The sequence below is a fragment of the Physeter macrocephalus genome, chromosome 10 (genome assembly GCF_002837175.3).
Source record: "Physeter macrocephalus isolate SW-GA chromosome 10, ASM283717v5, whole genome shotgun sequence".
Taxonomy (NCBI): domain Eukaryota; kingdom Metazoa; phylum Chordata; class Mammalia; order Artiodactyla; family Physeteridae; genus Physeter; species Physeter macrocephalus.
The window spans coordinates 25,853,853-25,876,433 of NC_041223.1; the positions used below are offsets into that span (position 1 = coordinate 25,853,853).

General features: G+C 39.6%; 1 protein-coding gene and 1 pseudogene across 1 annotated transcript; both read right to left on the reverse strand.

The window, feature by feature from the left end:
- Window positions 1-6,672: 6,672 nt before the first annotated feature.
- On the reverse strand, window positions 6,673-6,950 carry LOC112064615 (ATP synthase membrane subunit K, mitochondrial-like; annotated as a pseudogene).
- Window positions 6,951-13,260: 6,310 nt separating this feature from the next.
- On the reverse strand, window positions 13,261-17,262 carry SMIM28 (small integral membrane protein 28). The gene is given in 3 exon segments (XM_024122417.2): window positions 13,261-13,283; window positions 13,286-13,607; window positions 17,152-17,262. Coding segments are annotated over 3 exon segments (456 nt in total).
- Window positions 17,263-22,581: the final 5,319 nt, after the last annotated feature.

A 22,581-nucleotide genomic window follows, 5' to 3' on the forward strand; every position in this document is an offset into this window, starting at 1 on the left:
ATAGTTTGATTAATATGTGTCTCGGTGTGTTTCTCTTTGGGTTTATCCTGTATGGTACTCTCTGTGCTTCCTGGACTTGATTGACTATTTCCTTTCCCATGTTAAGGAAATTTTTGACTATAATCTCTTCAAATATTTTCTCAGACCCTTTCTTTTTCTCTTCTTCATCTGGGACCCCTATAATTCGAATGTTGGTGCATTTAATGTTGTCCCAGAGGTCTCTGAGACTGTCCACAATTCTTTTTTTTTTATACTGCTCCCTGGCAGTTGTTTCCATCATTTTATCTTCCATCTCACTTATCCGTCCTTCTGCCTCAGTTATTCTGTTATTGATTCCTTCTAGAGTATTTTTAATTTCAGTAATTGTGTTGTTTATCACTGTTTTTTGCTCTTTAGTTCTTCTAGAGCCTTGTTAAATGTTTCTTTAATATTTATTTAATGTATTTTCTCCATTCTGTTTCCGAGATTCTGGATCATCTTTACTATAATTACTCTGAATTCTTTTTCAGAGGTTGCCTATTTCTTCTTCATTTATTTGGTCTTGTAGGTTTTTACCTTGCTCCATCGTCTGTAACACCTGAGACGTCCAGCCCTGGAGTTTGTAAGCAGCTGGATAGAGCTGGGTCTTGGTGCTGAGATGAGGACCTCTGGGAGGACTCATGGCATGGTAAAAAAAAAACAAAAAAAAAAAAAAAAAAGAAGAAAGAAAGAAAAAGAGGAGCAGTACAATATCAAAGCATAAAAAGCAAAATAAAATTAGAAAGGTAAAAAATATGTATTAGGAAAAATAAAACTATAATTGAAACAACTGCAACAAGGTAAAACAAAACCACAGCAGGAAAAAGAAAAAAAAGGGGGGGGGGAAAGAAAAAACAAAAAAACAGGGGAACAAGCCAAAAGGAGCATAATGATAACAAAGTATAAAGAATAAAATAAAGTTAGAAAAATAAAAGATTTATTAGGAAAAATAAAAATATAAAAGAATCAACAACAATGAATCAACAGGTAAAACAGAACTCCAATCTAAAAGGGAAAAAAAAAAGGGCTTCCCTGGTGGCTCAGTGGTTGAGAGTCCGCCTGCCGATGCAGGGGACACTGGTTCGTGCCCTGGTCTGGGAAGATCCCACATGCCACGGAGCGGCTGGGCCCGTGAGCCATGTCTGCGGAGCCTGTGCGTCCGGAGCCTGTGCTGTCCCGCAAAAAAAGAAAAAAAAAAAAAATTTCTTGGTTATGCGGGCAGAGTTTAGGCGCTGGGGGTGGTGGGTGGGGGATGGGGGTGGAACAAAAAGCCTTGGCTATGGGGGCGGAGTTTAGGTGCACGGGGGCGGGGGCGGGGGGGGTGGAACGTAAGCAAGGGTGGGGTTTTGGGTGGGGCGGACCTAAGTGGGTGGGGGGTGACGTTTGAGTGTGGGCCTGCCCTTGTTTTTTAATTAACAGGTATACAGAGGCATCCAGTCTGGGAGCCAGAGGCAGAGGACCAAGCAGGGGGCCAGTGAGTTTCTGGTGTAACCGGTCCGGGAACCTCTCCCACGGCCCCACCCGCGGGGAACTGGTTCTGCTGACGGTCTATTCCTGGGAAGGGAAGTGAGTGAGGCCCGCCCTCTGGGTGCGTTCAGTGAAAGGTGGGCGTGGGGGCGGGGAGGGGTACTGCTCCTACCGACTCTGACCTTGGCCGCCCCAGTCCGCACCCTGGTGGGCCGAATGCTCGTGCACGGGTTGGATCCGGGGACCCAGCCTGGGGCAAGTGGGCAGCCCCACTCGCACCTAGACAGCGGCTTAGGGCCCAAGGCTTAGGGCCCAAACAGCCATCAGGGACCCTAGGGGGAGGAAGTGGGTGGGACCACAGTCCCACCTGGAGAAAATCTTCACCTCTACTGGTTTCTTGTCCTCTTCCACCCAAATGACCCCCACGCCTCTGAATCAGCCCACCAGACCTAACAGGCTGGGAAGGTGGGATGGGAGAGAGAGAAGGGACAGTGGCCAGACCCTAGTGATTTTGGAAGTTTTTGGTTAGATTTATTCTGTATTTTTTTCTAAGAGAATTATTGAGATAAAATTCACTTACCATGTAAGTCACCCACTTAAGGCATACCATTCAGTGGTTTTTAGTGTATATTCACAGTTGTGTAACCATCAACCACAATGAGTTTTAGAACATTGTCATCATCTTCAACCCCCCAAAAGAAACCCCATTGAAACCCCTTTAGCCATCATTCTTCAATCCTCCACCACCCAGTCCTAGGCAACTGCTAATCTGCTCCTTATTTCTATTCTGGACATTTCCTATAAATGGGATCATACAGTATCTCAATATATTGGGCTGCTATAACAAAACACCGCAGACTGGGTAGCTTATAAACAACAGAAATGTGCTTCTTACACTTCTGGAGGCTGGAAGTCTAAGATCGGGGTGCCAGCAAGGTCAGATGAGGGCCTTCTCCCTGGTGGGACTACTTATGGTCTCTTCACATGGTGGAAGAGGCAAGGAGCTTTCCCTGGTCTCTTATAAGGGTGCTAATCCCATTTGTGAGTGGTCTGCCCTCATGACTTAATCACCTCCCAAAGGCCCCACCTCAATGCCATCCCATTGGGCGTCAGGATTTCAACATGCGAATCTTGGAGGACACAAACGTAGCATATAGAACGTGGTCTTTTAGGACTAGCTACTTTTGCTTAGCAAAATGTTTTCAAGGTTCATCCATGTTGTAGCATGTATCAGTACTTCATACCTCTTAATGGCTGAAAAATATTCAGTTGGATAAACATTTTGTTATTCATTCATCAGCTGATGAACATTTGAATTGTTTCAAACTTTTGGCTATTATGAGTAGCACTACTGTTAGACACACTTGTATACAGGTTTCTATATGGACATATGTTTTCTTTCTCTTGGGTAAATACCTAGGAATGGAATTGCTAGGTTAAATGCTAACTCTATATTTAACTTTTTGAGGAACTGCCAAACTGGGTTTTAAAGTGGCTGCACATGGGAATTCCCTGGCGGTCCAGTGGTTAGGACTCTACTCTTCCACTGCCAGGGCCTGGGTTGGGGAGCTAAGATCCCACAAGCCACATGGTGCAGCCAGAAAATAAAATTTAAAAAAATAAAAAATAATTTAAAATAAATAAAGTGGCTGCACCATTTTACTTTTTCACCAGTGGGGTATGGGCAGTTTCTCCACATCCTTACCAACACTTCTTATTATCTGGCTTTATTATTATAGCCACCCTAGTGGGTATGCCTAGTGCTTTACATTTTTTTGTTTTGATATATAATTCACATAACATAAAAGTCACCATTTTAAAGTATACAATTCATTGTTTTTCAGTATATTCACTATGTTACACAGGCATCATCACTAATTCCAGAGCATTCTGTCACTCCAGGAAGAAGCCCTGTACAATTTAGCAGTCACTCCCAACCTCCTGGCCTCCGGCAATCACTAATCTACTTTCTGTCTCTATGGATTTGCCAATTCTGGACATTTCATACAAATGGAATTATATATAATATGTGATCTTTGGTGACTGGCTTTTTTCACTTAGTGTAATGTTTTCAAGAGTCATCCATGTTGTAGCATGTATCAGTACTTCATTCCTTTTTATTGCTGAATAATACCCTGTTGTATGGGCCTCCTGCTTTTAAAGCAATTGATGTCTTTACCTTTCCTTCCCCTTCCTGGCCCAAACAGGTATGCAGTGGCCTGAGGATACCTGACACTTTCTAGTGTTATAGCAAATCTATTATTATGCTGAGCTAAATTTGAATTATTTAGTGAAGGCTTAATAATGAATTTTGACTTATTTTTTAAAATAACCTTATTATTTTAACTTATGTAACAGATGTGATCCATTGTGTAGGTAACTTTGCAAAGCTAAGAATACAATTTTACTTTACAGAAAGGTTTTTTTTTTTTTAAAGAGGAAAGGGAAGTAATTCACACTGTTGCTTAAGAAATATGTTGTTCTTTTTCATCTACACCATACCTTTTACAGTTATTGATGCTTTTTGAAGGCAAGAGCATTTTATCTGTAGAAAAACTGAGGCTAAATTTGGAGACATTCATTTTATAGGGTGTGGAATATACAATTAATGAAGACAACAACAGCAGGTGACTAAGCTGAATTATCTATATTTACAAAGTGATAATTAGTCATATAAAAGAAGGAAGGAAAGAAAAGGATTTATTTTAAACTAATATAATTTCAGTTAGAACAAACAATGAAATTCAGAAGGCTCAAGTTTTATACTCATGTGTCAAATAATCTAGCTAGTTTTCTTGTTGATTAATTAAGGTAAAATTTTTCTTTCTATCAGCTCATATTTAATTGATGTTTATGTGACATTATGAAGATATTTTAAGATTTACAGCACTTGTGGCACCTTTATATCACCAGGGGCCTCCAAGTTCATGCCAGCAGGGAGCAAGTACGGGAGAATCCTGCAGCAGGAATTCCAGCTGGTTCTTCTTATTCACGGCAGGTATATATGTTCTATAAGGTCACCACGGACATTGAACTAGTCAATACTGAGCCATCACTTCTAGGAGAAATACAGACTTAGTTTCCTGTGAGCCTCTGGTTACATTTTCATCAACAGATCAATATATAACCTCATTTTATGTGTGTTATTGTATAAAGATAACTCATTTAATATATACTGTTAATTCATTAACACTGAACTCACAAAAAACAACACTGTAACTTACGCCTTAATGAAGTGTATATAACATATATCTTCTCTGAAAGGCACATCCCAGCCTTCTTGCACTTAGGAGCACTAGATAGCACTTCAGCACTGCTTGGGGGGCATTTAAAATAGCAAAATCACCAAGAAGCACAAAAATGTGAAAAATGTGGCACTAAATAAACTGTGAAAAGGACACTCGTTTACCATATAAGACCTCAAAGTAGAGGGCAGAGCTTAGCCTTGCTCGACCGCAGCTGGGAACGTGCAGCCAGTGGCTCAGCTTTTTCACCACTCTACGCACGCACATATCCACCTGCGATCCAGAAAGTGCTGTATTGATTTGGGTGTTACAAATATATATCAGCAAGTAGGTGAATTTGTAAATATGGAATCTGTGATTAATGAGGATTGACTGTAAATGCTTCCTGTACTAAGTTATATTAGTCACTTCCATTCATAGTTCATTGATCAAAGCAAGTCATCGGGCCTTAACTGACTTCAAGAGGGTGTGAAAGCGCAATCACACCGTGTCGTCAAAGAAGATTTCAAATATTTGAGAGAAGTACTAATGCCAATTGCTGATGATATCGTTTGGTCATTCATTGATTATTCCATACGTGTGGCAGATTTTAGTTCCCAAAGACAGTTGCAGCATTATCTCCCATCCAACATGCTGTTCTTATTATGTGACTTTGACGCACCTCCCATTGAGAGAATGAGGTCTCTGCTCCCTTTCCTTGAAACTGGGCAGACTGTGTGACTTCTGAGGCTAGGTCATTAAAGACCTCCACCAAGTTCTAAGTACACCTTCTCTTAGAAATACAGCAACCATGCTGAAGGGAAGCCCAAGCAGCTCCACAGAGAGCTATGTATAGGTTCCTAGCTGATGTCCTCACTGACAGGTAGCATCAACCACCACACGTGTGAGTGACCAAGGGTTCAGTTGCCTCCAACTCCCTGTCCTCCAGACGGCCTCCATTCTTCCAAGCTGAGGCCTCAGAGGTCATGGAGCAGACACAAGCAGTTTCCACAGAATCTGTGAGTGTAATAAAATGGTTATTTTTTACGCCACTCTGTTTGAGGTGACTTTTTTTCAGGAATAATAACTGGAAGAGTTATTATGTGTATCATCTATGTATAGTGCTGTAGTAGGTGTTGGTGGGTTTTAGAAGTGTATAAAATTTGGTCCTAGTCCCCACATATTTTACATTCAGGTCATTGTTTAAACTGAGGCCATTCTTGTACCCACAATGTAATTAAATAGTTGGTCTTTTTATAGTTACCACGATCTCAAATATGATAGCTGTAAAATTGGTAGCAGCTTGGTATTCTAACAGAAAATGTAATCTTTTCTTTTGCTTGGTTTCTCCTTTAGCTTTGGTGAGAATTTTAATACTCATCCGTTATTTAGACACAAAACAACCCACGAAGCTCCATTTACACTAAGCACTTTGCTCAGTGCCTGACACATAATTGCTTGATAAATGTTAGATGAATGCCAGTCTGAATTTATCAGACACAGACCGTGATCGAGTGTCTTTAGAAGCACTTGTAAACCACCTTTCTCATGGGCCACAGAAAATGAAGAGACATTTATTGAATGTGGGGTTGAGGATAAGAAAGCTAAGGTCTAAAGCTGGGAGTGTCTTTCAAAATTAAAACATCAATTCTAATCAATATGAGGCTGATATAACTTCTGAGACTGTGGTGAGTGTTTGTAAAAACAGAGAGGGATATCCACACTGATTTTAAAAGGTTCATACTTTGAAGTAAAAGTAGACAACCAAATACACCACAACTAGGTAGCTGATGTTCTCAAAAAGCTCTTAAAAGAAATTAATATAAATTCATATTTAAATATATTACATACATTTTTAGTTTGGTTTTTATTATTTATTTAATGTTTAGAAACATGGGGATTTGTCCAGGTTCATATTTATTGTACAAATGGGATATCATTTGATGAGTTGACATTAGCTTCTCTAGGCCTGCGAACATAATGGATGCAGTAGAGACAGGTTGGACTCCATTAATGTTGCTTTCACATCTGGAACTCTTTTGGACCTGCACTTGAAATACAGGATAACCAAAGCAAAGCCTGCATATGTGGTCTGCACATGGTTCATTCTACTTGTGAGAGTGTAAGTGTTGACATTTTTTTAAAAATACCAGGGAACTGGAATTGGGTATCAGTTTCTGGGCCTACAATGGCTTCAATTCTGCCATAGTCGCGAATTCTATAGCTTGCGTCCTTCAACATATAAAGCCATCCCTCCGCCAGATCAGAAGAAGGTGCCTCCTTCAAGGTTTAAGAGTCTGGCTTTCCATCCCAACTCTCCTACTTCCTGGTGTGTGACCTTGGGCATGTGGTTCAGCCTTATTGAATCTGTTTCTTCATTTGTACAAATGGATGGTATTCACCTCATATGATTTTTGAGGATTCCAAGAGATAATGCCTGTTTATCTCTTAGCCCAATGTTTTGCATGTTGTATCCTGATAAATAGTAGTTATTAGTATGGTCTTTTGTGAGTAAAAACTCTGGACCTGTTCATTCAGAACTGAAATTGGTTCTTTGAACTCACCTGATCCCTTGCTTATTGAACACACATATTGCGTTCTTATACATTCTGCCTATAGGAGAAAACTTATTGAGGTCACTAACTTGTTTATTTTTATGATGACATTAACAAAATGAGAGGAGAGAGGGAGGGAAAGTGTGGCTAGAACCGTTGGGTTTGTGTAGGGAGGAGAGAGAGAACACAGGTATTTCCTCTGAAAAAATTCAGATTTCTCTTGTTTCCTTGCCTGAAGCTGGCTTGCTTTGAACTGGGATAGCCTCTCTCCCAGGGCTGCATTATAACTGTGACAGGTCCAAGGTACTTTTGCCTTGGTAGGTCCCTTCCTCTGTAGAAAAATACAAAAATTATATTTTATGACTGCTGGTATAAAGATGAATATAATCTTTGACCCCCAAAGTTAACTTTTAAAATTCTGATTGTGAAAGAAATTAAAACATTTTTATGGGCCCCTAAAAATAATGTGAGCTCTAAGCGTGGTGCCTGGTGAGGCTAATGGATAGGCAGGCCCTGATGTCTTAGTTTCCCTACAAGAGAGTAAGAACACATGATGTATTATACGGGATGATAAATACAGAAAGGAACTAGTACTTACTCTGCCTTTTTGGCAGATGTGTGTTTTAACATTGTATCCTTCTAACAACCCTCTGAGACAGGTCTTATGAATGTGATAAAGGAGTAACTAATGAATAATTTAGAACCAAGAAGATTCAGTGTTTGAAGAGAGAAAATTTAACTTTGGCCTCACCTTGTTCCGAATCCAGATGGAGAAGATGAATGCTAATGTTGGCCCTTCAAAACATCCAACTATGTGTATTGTCTGAAAACGCACCGCAAACAAACAAACAAACAAAAAAACATCCAACTATGTGTATTGTCTGAAAACGCTGGGGATTGGAGAAGGAGAAGGTAAGTTTTAACTCTATATTGAGAGTCCTGCACTGCACTAAGAATACGGTGGGGCTTAAGAGTTTGTTGATGCTTATGATACCTTATTCTAACATCAGAAGATGGTGATCTCAGTTCCTCTACCAGGGGCTGATTTGGTCTTTGGGACCACACGGTTTGTGAGGAGTAGTTGTGTGTAATTCTCATCTTTCCTCTTCTATAGGTAAGGTTCTCTCCCCTAACCCCCCGCCAGCTTCTTTCAAGATTTTTTCTTTATTTTTGATTTTCTGCAGTGTGACTATGATGTGCCTAGGTGTAGTTTTTGTTTGTTTGTTTTGCTTTATTTGGGGCATTATTCCTGCTTGATATTCTCTGAGTTTCCTAGATCTGTGGTTTGACATTAATGTAGGGAAATTTGCCACCATTGTTTCTTCAGATATTTCTCCTGTTCTTTTCTCTTTCTCGTCTCTCTCTGGGATTCCCATTACTCGTATGTCACACATTTTGTAGTTGTCTCACAGTTCTTGGATATTCTGTTTGATTTTTTTTTTCAGTTTCTTTTCTCTTTGCTTTTCCATTTTGGAAGTGTCTATTAACATTTCCTTAAGCTCAGAGATTCTTTCCTCAGCTATGTCCAGTCTACTGATAAGCCCATCAAAGGCATTCTTCATTTCTGTTACAGTGTTTTTGGCTTCTAGCATTTCTTTTTGGTTCTTTCTTAGAACTTCCATCTCTCTGCAGACATTGCCCATCTGTTCTTGCATGTCGTCTATTTTTTTTTCCATTAGAGCGCTTTGTGTATTAATCATATTTATTTTACATTCCTGGTCTGATAATTCCAACAACATTCCTGCCATCTCTGAATCTGTTTCTGATGCTTGCTCTGTCTCTTCAAACTGTGTTTTTTGCTTTTTAGTATGACTTACAATTTTTTCTTGAAAGGTAAACTCAACATAATAGGTAAAATGGACTGCAGTAAATAGGCCTTTAATAATGTGGGGGCTGGTGGTTAGGTGTGGGGCAAGGGAAAACGTTTTATAGTTTTATGATTAGGTCTCAGTTTTGTAGTGAGCCTATGCCGCTGGGCTGTGAACTTCACAAGTGCTTCTCTGTTGCTTTTTCTTTTCCCCCATTAACTGGAACAAGATAACTGGCAGGGCTGGAGTTGGGTATTTCCCTTCCACAGAGTAAGACTAGAACCAGCTGGGGCTGGGAATTTCCCTCCCCCCAGGTGAGTTAGGCTCTGATAAAACCCCAGCAGGTTAGGCCCTGGTGAAGTAGTTTCTCCTGAGGGCAGATCTTGTTAAGAAGATCAGCATGTTCTGGCATATTTCAAGATGGTTCCTCTTCTCCTTCTGCTGGAAGCACGAAAAGGTTTTCTTCCCAGAGCTCCACTGTGAGAATCTGGTAGGGCTCCTAGAGGCAAGACTAACTGAGTCTGGGCCTGTCTGGAGTTTTTAATTCTCAGATTTGTGTACTCTGAGCCTCCAGCAATCCTTCGATTACAGTTCAGCTTTCCCCACCCTGGCGCTGGTCCCTGAGGACGTTTCTGCTTGCGGATTTCTGCTCAGGTAAGTTGTGATTCTTTGTATCTGCCTGTCTGCCTCTCTCATTTGGGGGCCAGCGGTTTGTGACCTCAGTTCTCTGAGGGATTTAAGAAGAGTTGTTGATTTTTCAGTTTGTTCAGCTTTTTCTTGTTGTTAGGATGGAGGAATGACTTTCAAGCTCTTTTCATGCCAGACTGGGAACTGGACTCCTTTTCCTTTGTATAAGATGTTGCCTGAGTGATATTTTCTCATCCCGTGTAGAACTTAGTGAAAATGTCCACATTCTGGTCACTGTTCCTATTATACTCCGTCCCATTCTTAATCTTTTCCGGCTACAGTTATTGCTTCCTCAAATACTTTTTAGCTGTTAAAGGTCTAGCTCTTTCATCCCTGGATTTTTTTTTAAATTCCACTCTGTCTTGGAGTGCTAACAGCTAGTACTACCCATGTGTGCCAGTTGTGTCAACATTTAAACACGGATGCGCTGTTGACACTGTTGTTTCTAATATTCTGCTGGCAAATCCTGTTTTGTGAATTGAATTGGTGGCAGATGCACATTAGGCTGATGGCTTCAGGAACGGGTTTACAGAGAATGCTGGGTTATAAATGATGGTTCAAAGCTAGATTTACAGATCTAGTTTTCTCTAAACCTGTTACCGTACATCTGTCCACATTGAAGCTCACCTGTATTTTGTACCCACCCACATTACCTAGAGAAAGGACTTTCAGCCTTGCCTTCATATTAGAATCACTGGCTCTACTTCTGTTTAGTTGGTCTAGCTGGGTCTTGGTATCAGTATTTCTAGCAGTTCCTCAAGTAATTCTACCATGGAACTAGGGTTGAAGTCCACTGGTGTGCAGCAGGTTTCGGCAGACTTCTTCGCTAAAGGAACGGATGGTAACTATTTTAGGCTTTGAAGGTCATATGGTCTCTGTTGTAACTACTCAACTCTTGATGTAGCAGCCACAGGCAAGTGGGCGTGGCTGGGTTCCAATAACTTTATTTCTAGCCACCAAAATTCTAATTCATGTAGTTTTCATGTGTCATGAAATATTTTTCTTTTTTAACTATTAAAAACTGTAAAAGTCAGTCTCACAGGATGTACAATTAACAGGATGCAAGTGGGATTTGGCCTGGGGCTGTAGTTTGGCAATAGTTTAGCTGTAGTTTATTTTCTTCAATCCTTCAGTTTGGTTCCATGAGAGAAAATGTTTCCTTAGCTACATCACTGACAACATCTTCAATGAGTCCTAACATTGACTCCTTATTTCAAGTAAGTCTATCAGAACATTTTTAAACACGGCAACGCATTTCCTTATTAGCCTTTGAAATTGTGGCAATTGGGATGCTTTTGTCTACAAGTAACAAGCATGGCTTAGATGGCTTTAAGCAGTAGGAAAGGTATTCTCTCATTAAAATATAGACAGTTGCAGGGTTATTCAGCTGCTTGACAATCATCAGCCCAGGTGTTTTCCATCTTTCTACTCTACTATCCTCAATACTAGTCTTGCCTCAGTACTGATGTCTTGCCTTATGGTTGCAGGATGGCTGTTGCAGCTCTAAGCATCACATGCAGATACATAACATCCAGCAAAGAGGAAGAGTATCTCCTTGCATGCATTTATTTTTAATATGAGGCAATCCTTTTTAGACCAAGCCTCTCCTCCTGTGTAGATCTCTCCTTCATTCCCAAAGACCAAATCAGCCACCGGTGAAGGAATTGAGATCACCATAATTAATTATCATGGTGCATCCCCTGTCATCGGGCGGGATCTGGTCTGCCTCTCACAGGTGGTTCCAGGATCCCAGAACCAAATCGGGGTTCTGTTAGCAAGGGAAGACGAAGAAATGGCAGTTGGGACTCAACAGAGTCTCACAAGAGAACTAGATTCTTAGGATTAAAAAAAGAAGGCTGTCTGCTGAGCTTCTCATTTCCATTTGTTTATTTACTTCCCTTAAAGATCATTAGAGAATTGTTCAGTACAATTTTCCTGAAAGAAATATTATTGATTTTTCACTGAAATAGATTATATTTTGCTTCAGCCCTCAAAGAAATTACTTTATTTCTATCAGATTACATTTGAAAAGTAATGCATCCTACTTTATTTTTCTAAGACTGTACCACGTTGCATATCTAGCATAAAAATGTTCATGTCAAAAAAGCTTTAAAAAGTCATTTTTTGTTCATTTTGAACCATCAAAGATTGTTTAGTTTTGCAGTTTATACTGTGAAAACACTAAAAATATTTTTCCCCCTGAAATTACAGCAATGAGTACGAGTTTAAGAACCATGTGTGGTTCTTATCCTGATACCCACCCCCATGAGTATCCTGATACAGCCCCCAAGTGGTACATGACCCACCTCTACCTCCCCATTTGAAAATCATGGAGGGAGATTTGTATCCCATTCCAAACTCAGAGCTATGTCCATCCTGTTGTGAGCCCTGACCCCCAGTCAGGAGCGGGGACTGAAATTCCACATTTGCAATCTCTTGGGAGACCAGCTGGCACCGTGGAAGCTGCTCTGGCCCAGGATGGAGAGGACAGGCTTCCGGTCCCAGCTCTGCCTCTTAGGTGGTATTTAACACTGTACAAGTTACTTAACCTCTCTGAGCTCTAGTTTTGACATCGGCAAAGCAAGAGTTTGAACTATGTGATGTATAAGATTCCTGTTAGAGCTTCTCTGTGTTTCTTTTTACCACGTGATCCAAGATTTCGACTTTTCCCTTCCAATGTTAAACTGATTTCTATTCTTGTTCCTGCTGCTTGGTGAAGGCACACACTGTCACTGTGTCCCCCAAGAAAATGTGTCAGAGCAGCTACCCTTTGTTCTGCCACAGCACAGTCAGACAACCCACAGTATTCTAGTGTGAGACATTCACATGTAACTAAGCCAAGTCCTCTCATTCTAGGAAGCGAATCAGAAGGTAAGCCAGAGCAACACTACAAAGGAGAGAATTTTGGAGAGCTTTATTTTTTTTTAAACTAAAATGTTTGCAAATGTCTGTTCTTTATTATTAATATTGAGGCATTTCACCATTATTTACTACTACAGCTCTAGAGGTGTTTCTCTCACCTTCTAGAACTCTCCATGCATCTTCACACAGAAGTGAAATGATGAGGCCCTGAAAAACTTGTGTAGGAAGAAAAGTTTTATTTTGGTGGCAAAAGCAGTTACCTTTGGCTTATCAACATTTTTCTGTTTTTCTTTCTTTTCAGAGCTATTTCCTGTGTTCACTAGTAATTCTTTTTCTTCCTCAACTCGCATAGAACTTCCTTGTTTTTCTCAGGGCCGTTATGTTATAAAAGAGCCGGGTCATCTTTAGAACAACCTGGGGAGATTTTTCCCTAAGGAACTTGAAAATGCGTTAACAAGATTGACGTTTATCAAGCTCCCCCATCCCCATTCATCCAGGTGTCGGCCAGTGAATTACAGCTTCTTAGGTCCAGAGGCCCTTTTCCCCCTGCTCAGGCGGGCTCAGTCAAGGGTGGAGAGCTGTGTTTTAATGGTTACAAGAGCAATTTATAGTGGCACGTCCAGTCCAGGTGAACCTGCTTTATACTGAAGGCCCGCATCCAGGGCCTCTCCTCCAGGGGCGTTCCTGGTGGCCTCTTCATAGGAGGGTGGTGAACACGAGAGAAGGGCTACCTCCCCGGGCAGTGGGGGGGAAGGGAAGGTCTGCCCCCTGCTCCAGGGTAAGCCTGGCAGGAAGTCGGTCACCTCTCCTGCAAGCGGGTGCTCTGGAAGGTCGAGGCCGGAAACCTGCCCCTGGGGCCGAGAGGCCTGGCAGTGGCGATACAGAAAAAGTAGCAGAAAGGCCAGGAAGAGCAGGACAGTGGCTGGAAGAAGGATGCACAGGAAGGGCTCTACATCTTCTTTGGTGGAACTTATCTTCCGGGTGCCCTGGGGTTAGGGAACAGAATTGAGTTAGAAGATGGGGAAAGAAGACCCCTGCATTTCTTAGGCTGATCTTTGTCTTCATCTTGTATTCTCCTTATCATTTACTCACTCTAAAACTCACTCTAATCATTCATTTATGCCAATGAGCTTGAGCCTGCATGAAGTAAAGTGCACTTCCGTGATAAAGTATGAGTTCAGAATGTCAGAAGTACACAAGGGTACCCTACAATATTTCCACTGAAGTAAAAATATTAGGATAAATTTGAGTTGGCACGTCCATCACTCATTCTTTGAATGAGAACTCTTACTATTTATGTACTTATTTTGTTTAGAATTAGATCAATAATGTTTCATTGCCACAGAAGGATTATATGGAACTGACTTCTTTAATTCTAGAGTAAAATCTGACATTGTTATGTGCTCATATCTCATGTAATCAACTTTTGAAATCCTATTGGGTAGCTGATGCTTATGATGATTGAGATTTTGAAATTTCCTCAATATGTTTTTGCAATATCTGTAAGATAAATATGGAAATTTGGAATTCTCAAGAAAAAGAATTGCAGATAAATTTATTTATTTTATTTTTGGCTGTGTTGGGTCTTTGTTGTTGTGTGTGGCTCTTCTCTGGTTGTGGTGAATGGGGGGGCTACTCTTCGTTGCGGTGCACGGGCTTCTCATTGCGGTGGCTTATCGTTGTGGAGCACGGGCTCTAGGTGTGTGGGCTTCAGTAGTTGTGGCCCGCAGGCTCTAGAGCACAGCCTCAGTAGTTGTGGCACACGGGCTGAGTTGCTCTGCGGCATGTGGGATCTTCCCGGGCCAGGGCTCGAACCCATGTCCCCTGCATTGGCAGGTGGATTCTTAACCACTGCACCACCAGGGAAGCCCAAGAATTGCAGATAAATTCATTCTTAAGCAACCTAAAAGGTATTGATTTTATTGTATCAGCTCACAAGAATAATGATGGTTCTTGATGGAGTAAATAATAGGCATGAAATGATACTCCAACAGCAAGGTAGAAAAGCCATATGAAAAATTAAGTCCTGTTCCAAATTGCATAGACATCGCTTTACACAAAGCTACTAAGAAATAATGAAGTATTAAAAAGCTTCTCTGTTCATTCACAACACATGTGAATGTTAGTATACACTACTACAGAGGAAAAACAGTGTAAAGCCTTATAATTGTGTTTAAAGAAACATATTAAGATCTTTATCTACTGATTTAAAATAAAACTTATGAAACTATGAAAACTGAGGTTTTTGCCTTGATTTTGGTGGAAAGAACAAATGTTTTGCTGGTCTTGACCTCTTAAGAGACTGACTTATCTAGTGTTGTTCGTATAATCTTTTTTAATTCCTAAAGAATTTACAACTATGTTGTTAATTCTGACTCAAAATTAGATGGTTTATTTAATATTTACACTGCTAAATATTTTGTTTTCTCTAAGATATGAGTTAAGATATTTTAACTTAAAGTGCAAACAAAGGTTTTCTTGGGAAGCAGAACATCGTCTTTGGGCTTTGACAGCTGTGGTCTTAAATTCCAGTATGACCTTCTGATACCTGCGTGACCATGAACCATTCACTTGCCCCCTCTGTGTCTACTGTTTCTTCTCTATGAAATGAGAATAAGAACATCTTTTTTGGAGGGTTGGCATGAGAATTTAATGAATCAATGAACTATGAATTCTTTCTGTTTTCTCACACATAATCTAGTTTATCAGAACTATTAACTTAAAATCTGTTGTGCTGTAACAAGGACTTTGATTATAAAAGCTATAAGAACTCAAATTTACTAGTTATTAAAAAATCAAGTTGGACTGAAAAAGCAATTTAACTATGTTTATTTTCTTCCACTAGATGACTCATTTAAAATGTTAAAACTATTATGTCTTAATACTTAATCACTCTTCAACCTTGATAAACAAGAGCCATTTTGCATAACTGATTTTTCCTTCATTCTCCTTCAGTAACATGGATGATAATAGTTTCTAAACAGTTGTGGGCATCAAATTTTAAATACTCTATTAAACCCTCTAACTTCAGTATGCATAGAATATGAAGATACTTAATATTCTATTTAAAAGTTTTTCTGTAATAGATGCTCTTGCTTACCATTATGCTATTAATGCTATTAGTTGCAAAAATTTGTGAAAAGAGAGATGCTACAGTCCCCTTCTGTAATTGGTACGTCCATTGGTTATTTTGTCCAAATATTGAGTGGCACTGAAAGACTTATCTAATACCGCAGATTAGGACAATTTCTTAAGATAAAGAACTCTTCTTTCTTCCTAGTTAAGAGATCACAGAGCTATGAACAAATTTATGACGGTATCCTTAATTTGTTTATTTAATGATTCATGGTATATTGGTTCAAATTGTTGTGGATTTTGTTAATGCAGAAAGGATGTCTTTTTCTTTTTTAACATCTTTATTGGAGTATAATTGCTTTACAATGGTGTGTTAGTTTCTGCTTTATAACAAAGTGAATCAGCTATACATGTATCCCCATATCTCTTCCCTCTGCGTCTCCCTCCCTTCCACCCTCCCTATCCCACCCCTCTAGGTGGTCACAGAGCACCGAGCTGATCTCCCTGTGCTATGCGGCTGCTTCCCACTAGCTATCGGTTTTACATTTGGTAGTGTATATATGTATATGCCACTCTCTCACTTTGTCCCAGCTTACCCTTCCAGGATGTCTTTTTTTAGTCAAATATTCTAATTGTTTCACTACCCTCAACGTGGTTTTTTAACTTTTAATATTTCTCAAGGACTTTGCTGTTCAGGGAATACTTTAAAGAAATAACCAATAGAAAGTGTAACCGATGCAGGATATATCATATATATGTGTATAATTTATTTCTGTTAAAAGTGGTTTTAGAGAATTTAAATACCAATCTCACCACTCAATTTTCCAGAAAACAACAAAATAGGTTTGTTTCCCCCTTTCTGGTGGGACAGTAGTATCACTCATTTCCCTGCTGATCGTAAAATTAATTCTGAGTTTTTAGGTTTCTACAAATATTTTTCCTTAATGACGCCTCAGATTGAGACTTCTTTGGGGATTTCCCAGGTAAAGCAAAACAGCTGCTGCATTTCTTAGTGAGAGGCAAAGCGTCCTTAACCCTTCGCTTCTGCTAACTCTTAGAAACAGCTGGAGAGCCAAAGGGAGTCGGTCTCTCTCTTTCTCTTTCTCTCTCTCTCTCTCTCTCTCTCTTTTTAAATGTAGACTGAGCAAAGAACAAAGTTGTCATACCAAGGCATAAAAATTTGTTGACTTCTAGCTTCGGTGTTCTTTGATATATTTAATATATCAAGTGTTCTTAGAATATATTTGTGACAAGTTTTACTTGAGTTTATCATTGTCAAAAGATACCAACTTTCAAGGTAGTTCCTTAGACCAAAACAGTCAGTGAATTCATATTCTTGTCACACCTGTAATACAAAATGTTGCCACTAAGTTTTCCTAAAAGCGTAGGCATTGTTGGTTTTAAAGCTAACAAAGATACTTTGGGGAAGAAAAGGCATAAGTCATAGGTACAAACCTGCAGATGGGTTTCCGGAAGAGGCAGGCTCGGCTCACTGGTTAACCACTCGTATGTCCCCCTGCCAGCGTGGCCAAACTTCTTCCAGCTGCTGTCCATCAGTTCCCGCATGTTTTCACCCGACTGATGTGCCAGTCACCCTTCCCCCTCGCTGCCCAGAATTCAACAATACTGCTGCTTCTTGGCCTGCATCCAGTTTGGATGAATTCGGCTGATGGCTGTTGGTAAATTTGTTCTGAGTGTCAACAGGGAAAAGAAACCAACCAGAGAGACGTCTCAGGACTATATTTAAATTCAGTGCCTCTGGGTTTGCTTTTGTGGCCTGTATCACCGTAAGGATTGGCATCAGATATCGGATATGGAATAGATTTCAGACAGAGGAGTTCTTCGCATTCGTGTTATTATAGTGTCGCAAATGGTCTCAGTGAATAAAGAGCTGTTTGTATTTAGATGTAAATACGACCCTCTCCCTTCCCTTATCATATCCCTCTCCAGACATATAGCTGAGCAGGAACTACCCAAGCTGACTTTCCTTTCATTATTTCTGGATTCTGTGGTACAGAGAGAAGGAGTATTTGGTAGTGAAGCAAGACTCATTAATATCATTTTTGTGAATTATTTAGATGAAAGACACTAAATGATAAAATTGTACAGAAGCCAGAGAGACAATAGCTCTGACTGTTTGGATGGAACGTTTGCTGTTTTCATAATCTTAGTTCTGATTACCTTGTGAACTTTATAAAATTATTTATATCAAGCAATAAGAAACTTTCAGTTTACACATTCATTGAGGTAACTTTGGGATGTTTAATTCTACTGGACATTTAAGACATGGCAGTTGGATCCTTTCTTTTAGTAGAGTAAACTTTAGCTTCAAATATTTACTCAGAATGTTACAGCTCAGAATTGCAACTACCCATGTTTTTATCCAGGCATCCTTTTCATTCAAGTGATTGTTATGATGCTGAAATAATATTTAAGTGGGATTCTTTTCTCTTAATTAGGATTCTCAATCTTTGGCCCGTGGTAGTCTATGGATAGGTTTTGGGGAGGGTGGCAAACTCTCTAAACTTTTAGGTACATTTAATTTTCGTGGGAGGATCCATAGTTGTCATTACCTTTTCAAAGACAGCTGCCCTCCCCAATACACTTTGGCACTTTGTCAAACTTACTTGTGATAAAAAAATTTTCACTAAGTGTCCCAGTGCCTCAATCAGTATCCTAGTGTGGAACACCTTTGTCATTTCATCCTTTCCGTTCTCATGTGGAATGAGTTGATTTTGTGCTTTCGGTTAACATGTTGCTTTGTTCCATGGATGTGTTCCTATTTTAAGTCAATCCTGTATCCCCACTTTGAAACATCAGGAGCACCTGGAGACCAGTGCACTATTTTGCTTTTTTGCATGTCAGTGGTTTTGCCAATACTATGCCCTCAACTCCTTCTCCATCTTTTTTTTTTTTAAATAAATTTATTTATTTATCTTTGGTTGCATTGGGTCTTCGTTGCTGCACACAGGCTTTCTCTAGTTGTGGTGAGTGGGGGCTACTCTTTGTTGTGGTGCACGGGCTTCTCATTGTGGTGACTTCTCTTGTTGCAGAGCACAGGCTCTAGGCGTGTGAGCTTCAGTAGTTGTGGCACGCGTGCTCAGTGGTTGTGGCTCGCGGGCTCTAGAGCACAGGCTCAGTAGTTGTGGCACGTGGACTTAGCTGCTCTGCGGTATGTGGGATCTTCCTGGACCGGGGCACAACCTCGTGTCCCCTATATTGGCAGACGGACTCTCAACCACCTGCGCCACCAGGGAAGCCCTACTTTCCTTTCTTGAGAAGCAAATAAGCAAGTTGGAAATCTAGATCAAAAGCATTAAATGTGAATCTGTAACGTTGACCCTCCTCCAGCATTGAATGAATCAGAAAAAAATTACTGCTTTTATGGATACATTTTTGGGGGGACAAAGAAAAAGAAATATATTACATAAATAACATATGTAATACATCAGAAGGTGATAAATGCTTTGGAGAAAAAGCAGAGAAGGAGCAGAGTAAACGCTGAAAGGGGGAGGCATTTTTAAAGTGGGAAGTCAATTAGTATCTCACAGGGAAAGTGATATTTGTGTAAAAAAGCTGAAGGATTCAAGGGACTGAGCCATGAAGTTATCAGAAGGAAGAGCACTGCAGACAAAGGGAATAGCCAGTGCAAAGGCCCTGAGGCAGTCATGTGCCTCATAAGTTCTCAGAATGGCTAGTAGGTCAGGGGGGCTGGAGCAGTGAGCCAGAAAAAAAGTAGAAGATAGAAGACAAGGTCGGGGAGGATACATGGGTGGGAGGTGGTCGGGCAGCACAGAGTGCAGGATTTATAGAGCATTGTAGGAATTTGGTTTTTATTCTGAGTCAAATGGAGAAGCAGAGGAGTGACAAGATCTGACTTCGATTTTAAAAGAATCACTCGGTCCTCTGCGTTGGAAATAGTTACAGGGATTAAGGGCAAAAGCAGAGAGACCAGTTGGGACTCTTTAAATCAGGGGAGAAATAATGGACCAGACTAGCAGAAGTGGAGGTGGTGAGGTTCTAGATATATTTTAGACTTAGAGTCAATAAGATTTCATGAACTAAAGGTGGTGTAAGATTGAAAAAAGATCAAGGAGGAAGGAGGATTCTGTTTTAGACTTGAGTAATAAGAAGGATGACCATTGAAGGGGAAAGACTGGATGGGGCAGGTTGTTTTGTTTTTTAAGCAAGATGAGTAAAGATCAGGAGTTGAGTTTTGGGCATGGTAAGTTTGCAATGTGTGTGAGTTTGTGTATTTGACTTCGGAGTTTAGGAGTGAGAACTAGACCACAGATAATAGCTGGAATCCATTGGCAGGGAGATGGTATTTAAAACTATGAGATGTAATGAGATCACCAAGAGAATGAGGGTCAGTAGGATGGGGGGACAGAGTGAGTGGCCAGTGAAGGAGAAGAGAAACCAAGAGCGTGTGGTGTCCTGGACACGTTTCTATAAGGAGGGAATGATTATCTCTCTCAGAAGCCACTGTGTGATCAAGTAAGATGATGAATGAGATTTACTCTGGGATTTAACAAAATGGAGGGAAGGAGTGTCATTGGTTGTTTGGATAAGAGCAGTTTTGGTGGAGTGCTTGGGGAAAAGCCTGATTGGAATGGTTATGAGAGAGAAAAAGAAGAAGAATTGGATGTAGTGAATATCAATAACTCTTGAGTTATGTTGCTTGGAAGGGGATCAAAGAAATGGATCCAGTAGTTGGACAGAGAAGTAAGATCAAGAGGGTTACATAGTAAAACGGAGCAAGTTAATAGATTATAGAGAAAAGAACACATCAGTATAGATCAGCAATTCCACTTCTAGGAATTTTTCCTAAAGAAAGAATTTGATGACTACTCAAAGATATATATACTGTTGAAAAATGTTTTAACAAATCTTAGATGTCTATAGTAACAACTAGAAATTTTTAAAATTCTACAAAATGATAATTGGTTAATAAATTAAGGTAAACACATCTTATCACCCGAAACTAAATACCAGAAAGATGTAAACATGCTTACCATGATTAAGAGAAACTTGTCAGAAAACTGCATGTTTATTATAAATGTCCATGTCTCTGCTTATAGGAAAAAGTGTTAACAATGGTAATTTTTCTAATTAGTGGGATTATGAGTTGTTTCTTATGGGACTAGGGTTCTTCTTTTTGCTGATCCACATTTTGTAATTTTTCATGAATGTGTTATACAAGCAAGAGAAAATAGTTTCAAGATCTGTCCATCTTTGGAGGCCCACATGAAAGCCACCCTGTTGTAATATCCTGCAATTTCCTGCCCTCCACCTGAAATAGGAATGAATTACAATGTTCTTTGAATTCCCACAGTTATTCCAATATTATAACACTTATTTAAGTCAGCTTTGTATTTCAAAAATAAGTTAGGAAATTGTTAGTTGACTGAGAAAGGGGCTCACTGAAGAGTTATAGAAAATAATGTTCTCTGGTGTGACTTCAATTTATTGGGATATGCTATAACAGCTTACAGAAATGCTGTAGTATTTAACTCTAGAAAGTTATACCTGTGTGGATTTTAGCAATCAAAGTCTTTTTTTTAAGCCTCCATGGTAGATGATCTTTTTCTTTTCTTTTTTTCTCCACACTAAAAGGCAGAACACTCCCTGTTATTTCAATAGGCTTTTAGCTAAGATTTTTCTGTTTAGGACTTTTATAGCTTGATATTAATTATAAACGCTGATACAATTAGTCTGAAAGTTTGATTAGCTATTTCTAAACTTCTCTAAGTATTTTAGAACTGAGGAGAGAAGAGTTTTTCCATGCTCTACTTAATTCTTTTCCTTCTCCCTCTCTCTCTTTCTCTCTCTCTTTTGAAATTGACTTGTCTTCACCCATTTGATCTATTTTTTCTTAATTCCCTTGAACTCAACATTATAAATTTTCCATTTTTATTTTCAGGAACTACCAAGACTTCTTGGTTTTCTCCTGTTTTGTGGAACTTAAGGGAGTTTGACTTTGTTGTGTTACACATTTCATCTTCTGGGTCAGTAATGGAGAAAAAGTCCTTGAAAACTCAAGGTCAGGGAAGATTGAAATAAGCGAAAGATGCCTGTAAAATGGTAGGGTTTTTTTTTTTTTTTTTACATTTAATTTCTAAGCTAGTAAATACATTTGAATTTTAGCCAACTGTCAGTGCACTTTCTCAAGATGCTATTATAAGAATTAAATAAACTGGATTAGAATGACTGAAAAACGAATCAGCAGATGGCAGGCAGTACTGTGACGAATCACTGCCTGCATCAGAGCTGGTGGAGGCCCAGGGGTTCACCTAAGGGTCAGCAGATCTGGCCTTGGTTTTTGTTCAACTTTGGCCCTGATAATCTGGAAGGAAAGACATAAACAGTTTGACTAAATCCACTAACAATATGGACTGAAAAAAGAAGCTACCCCAGAATGATTTTTTTAAACCAACAAGTATGACAATAAAAAAAAATTATTGATATGAAGTTTACTTTGGAAGAATATGAGCACTTACGGAAAGGGAGGTTTGAACAGAAGATTAAAAAAAAACTTTTTATGAGGGAATAATATAAAACAGAACACAAAGATCTTCTGTGTTCAGTTTGATTAATTTTGACAGTTTTATTCACTCCTATAATCACCACCTAAAACAAGATATAAAACATTTCCATCACCCCAGAAATTTCCCTCCTTCTGCAGTCAACTATTTTAAAATTTCTGTCTACAGTGGAAGAGTATTTTTTAAAATCTCAATTCATCAGAAAAATCAGGGAGCAGGACATGAAATGTATACGCTTACTGTTCTCTGGTTATGAACTTGAGTATTTTCAAACATTTGGCCTTTGGTTTTCTATACTTGGAATCATGGAAAATCCAAGCATATTTAAAATAGAATAATG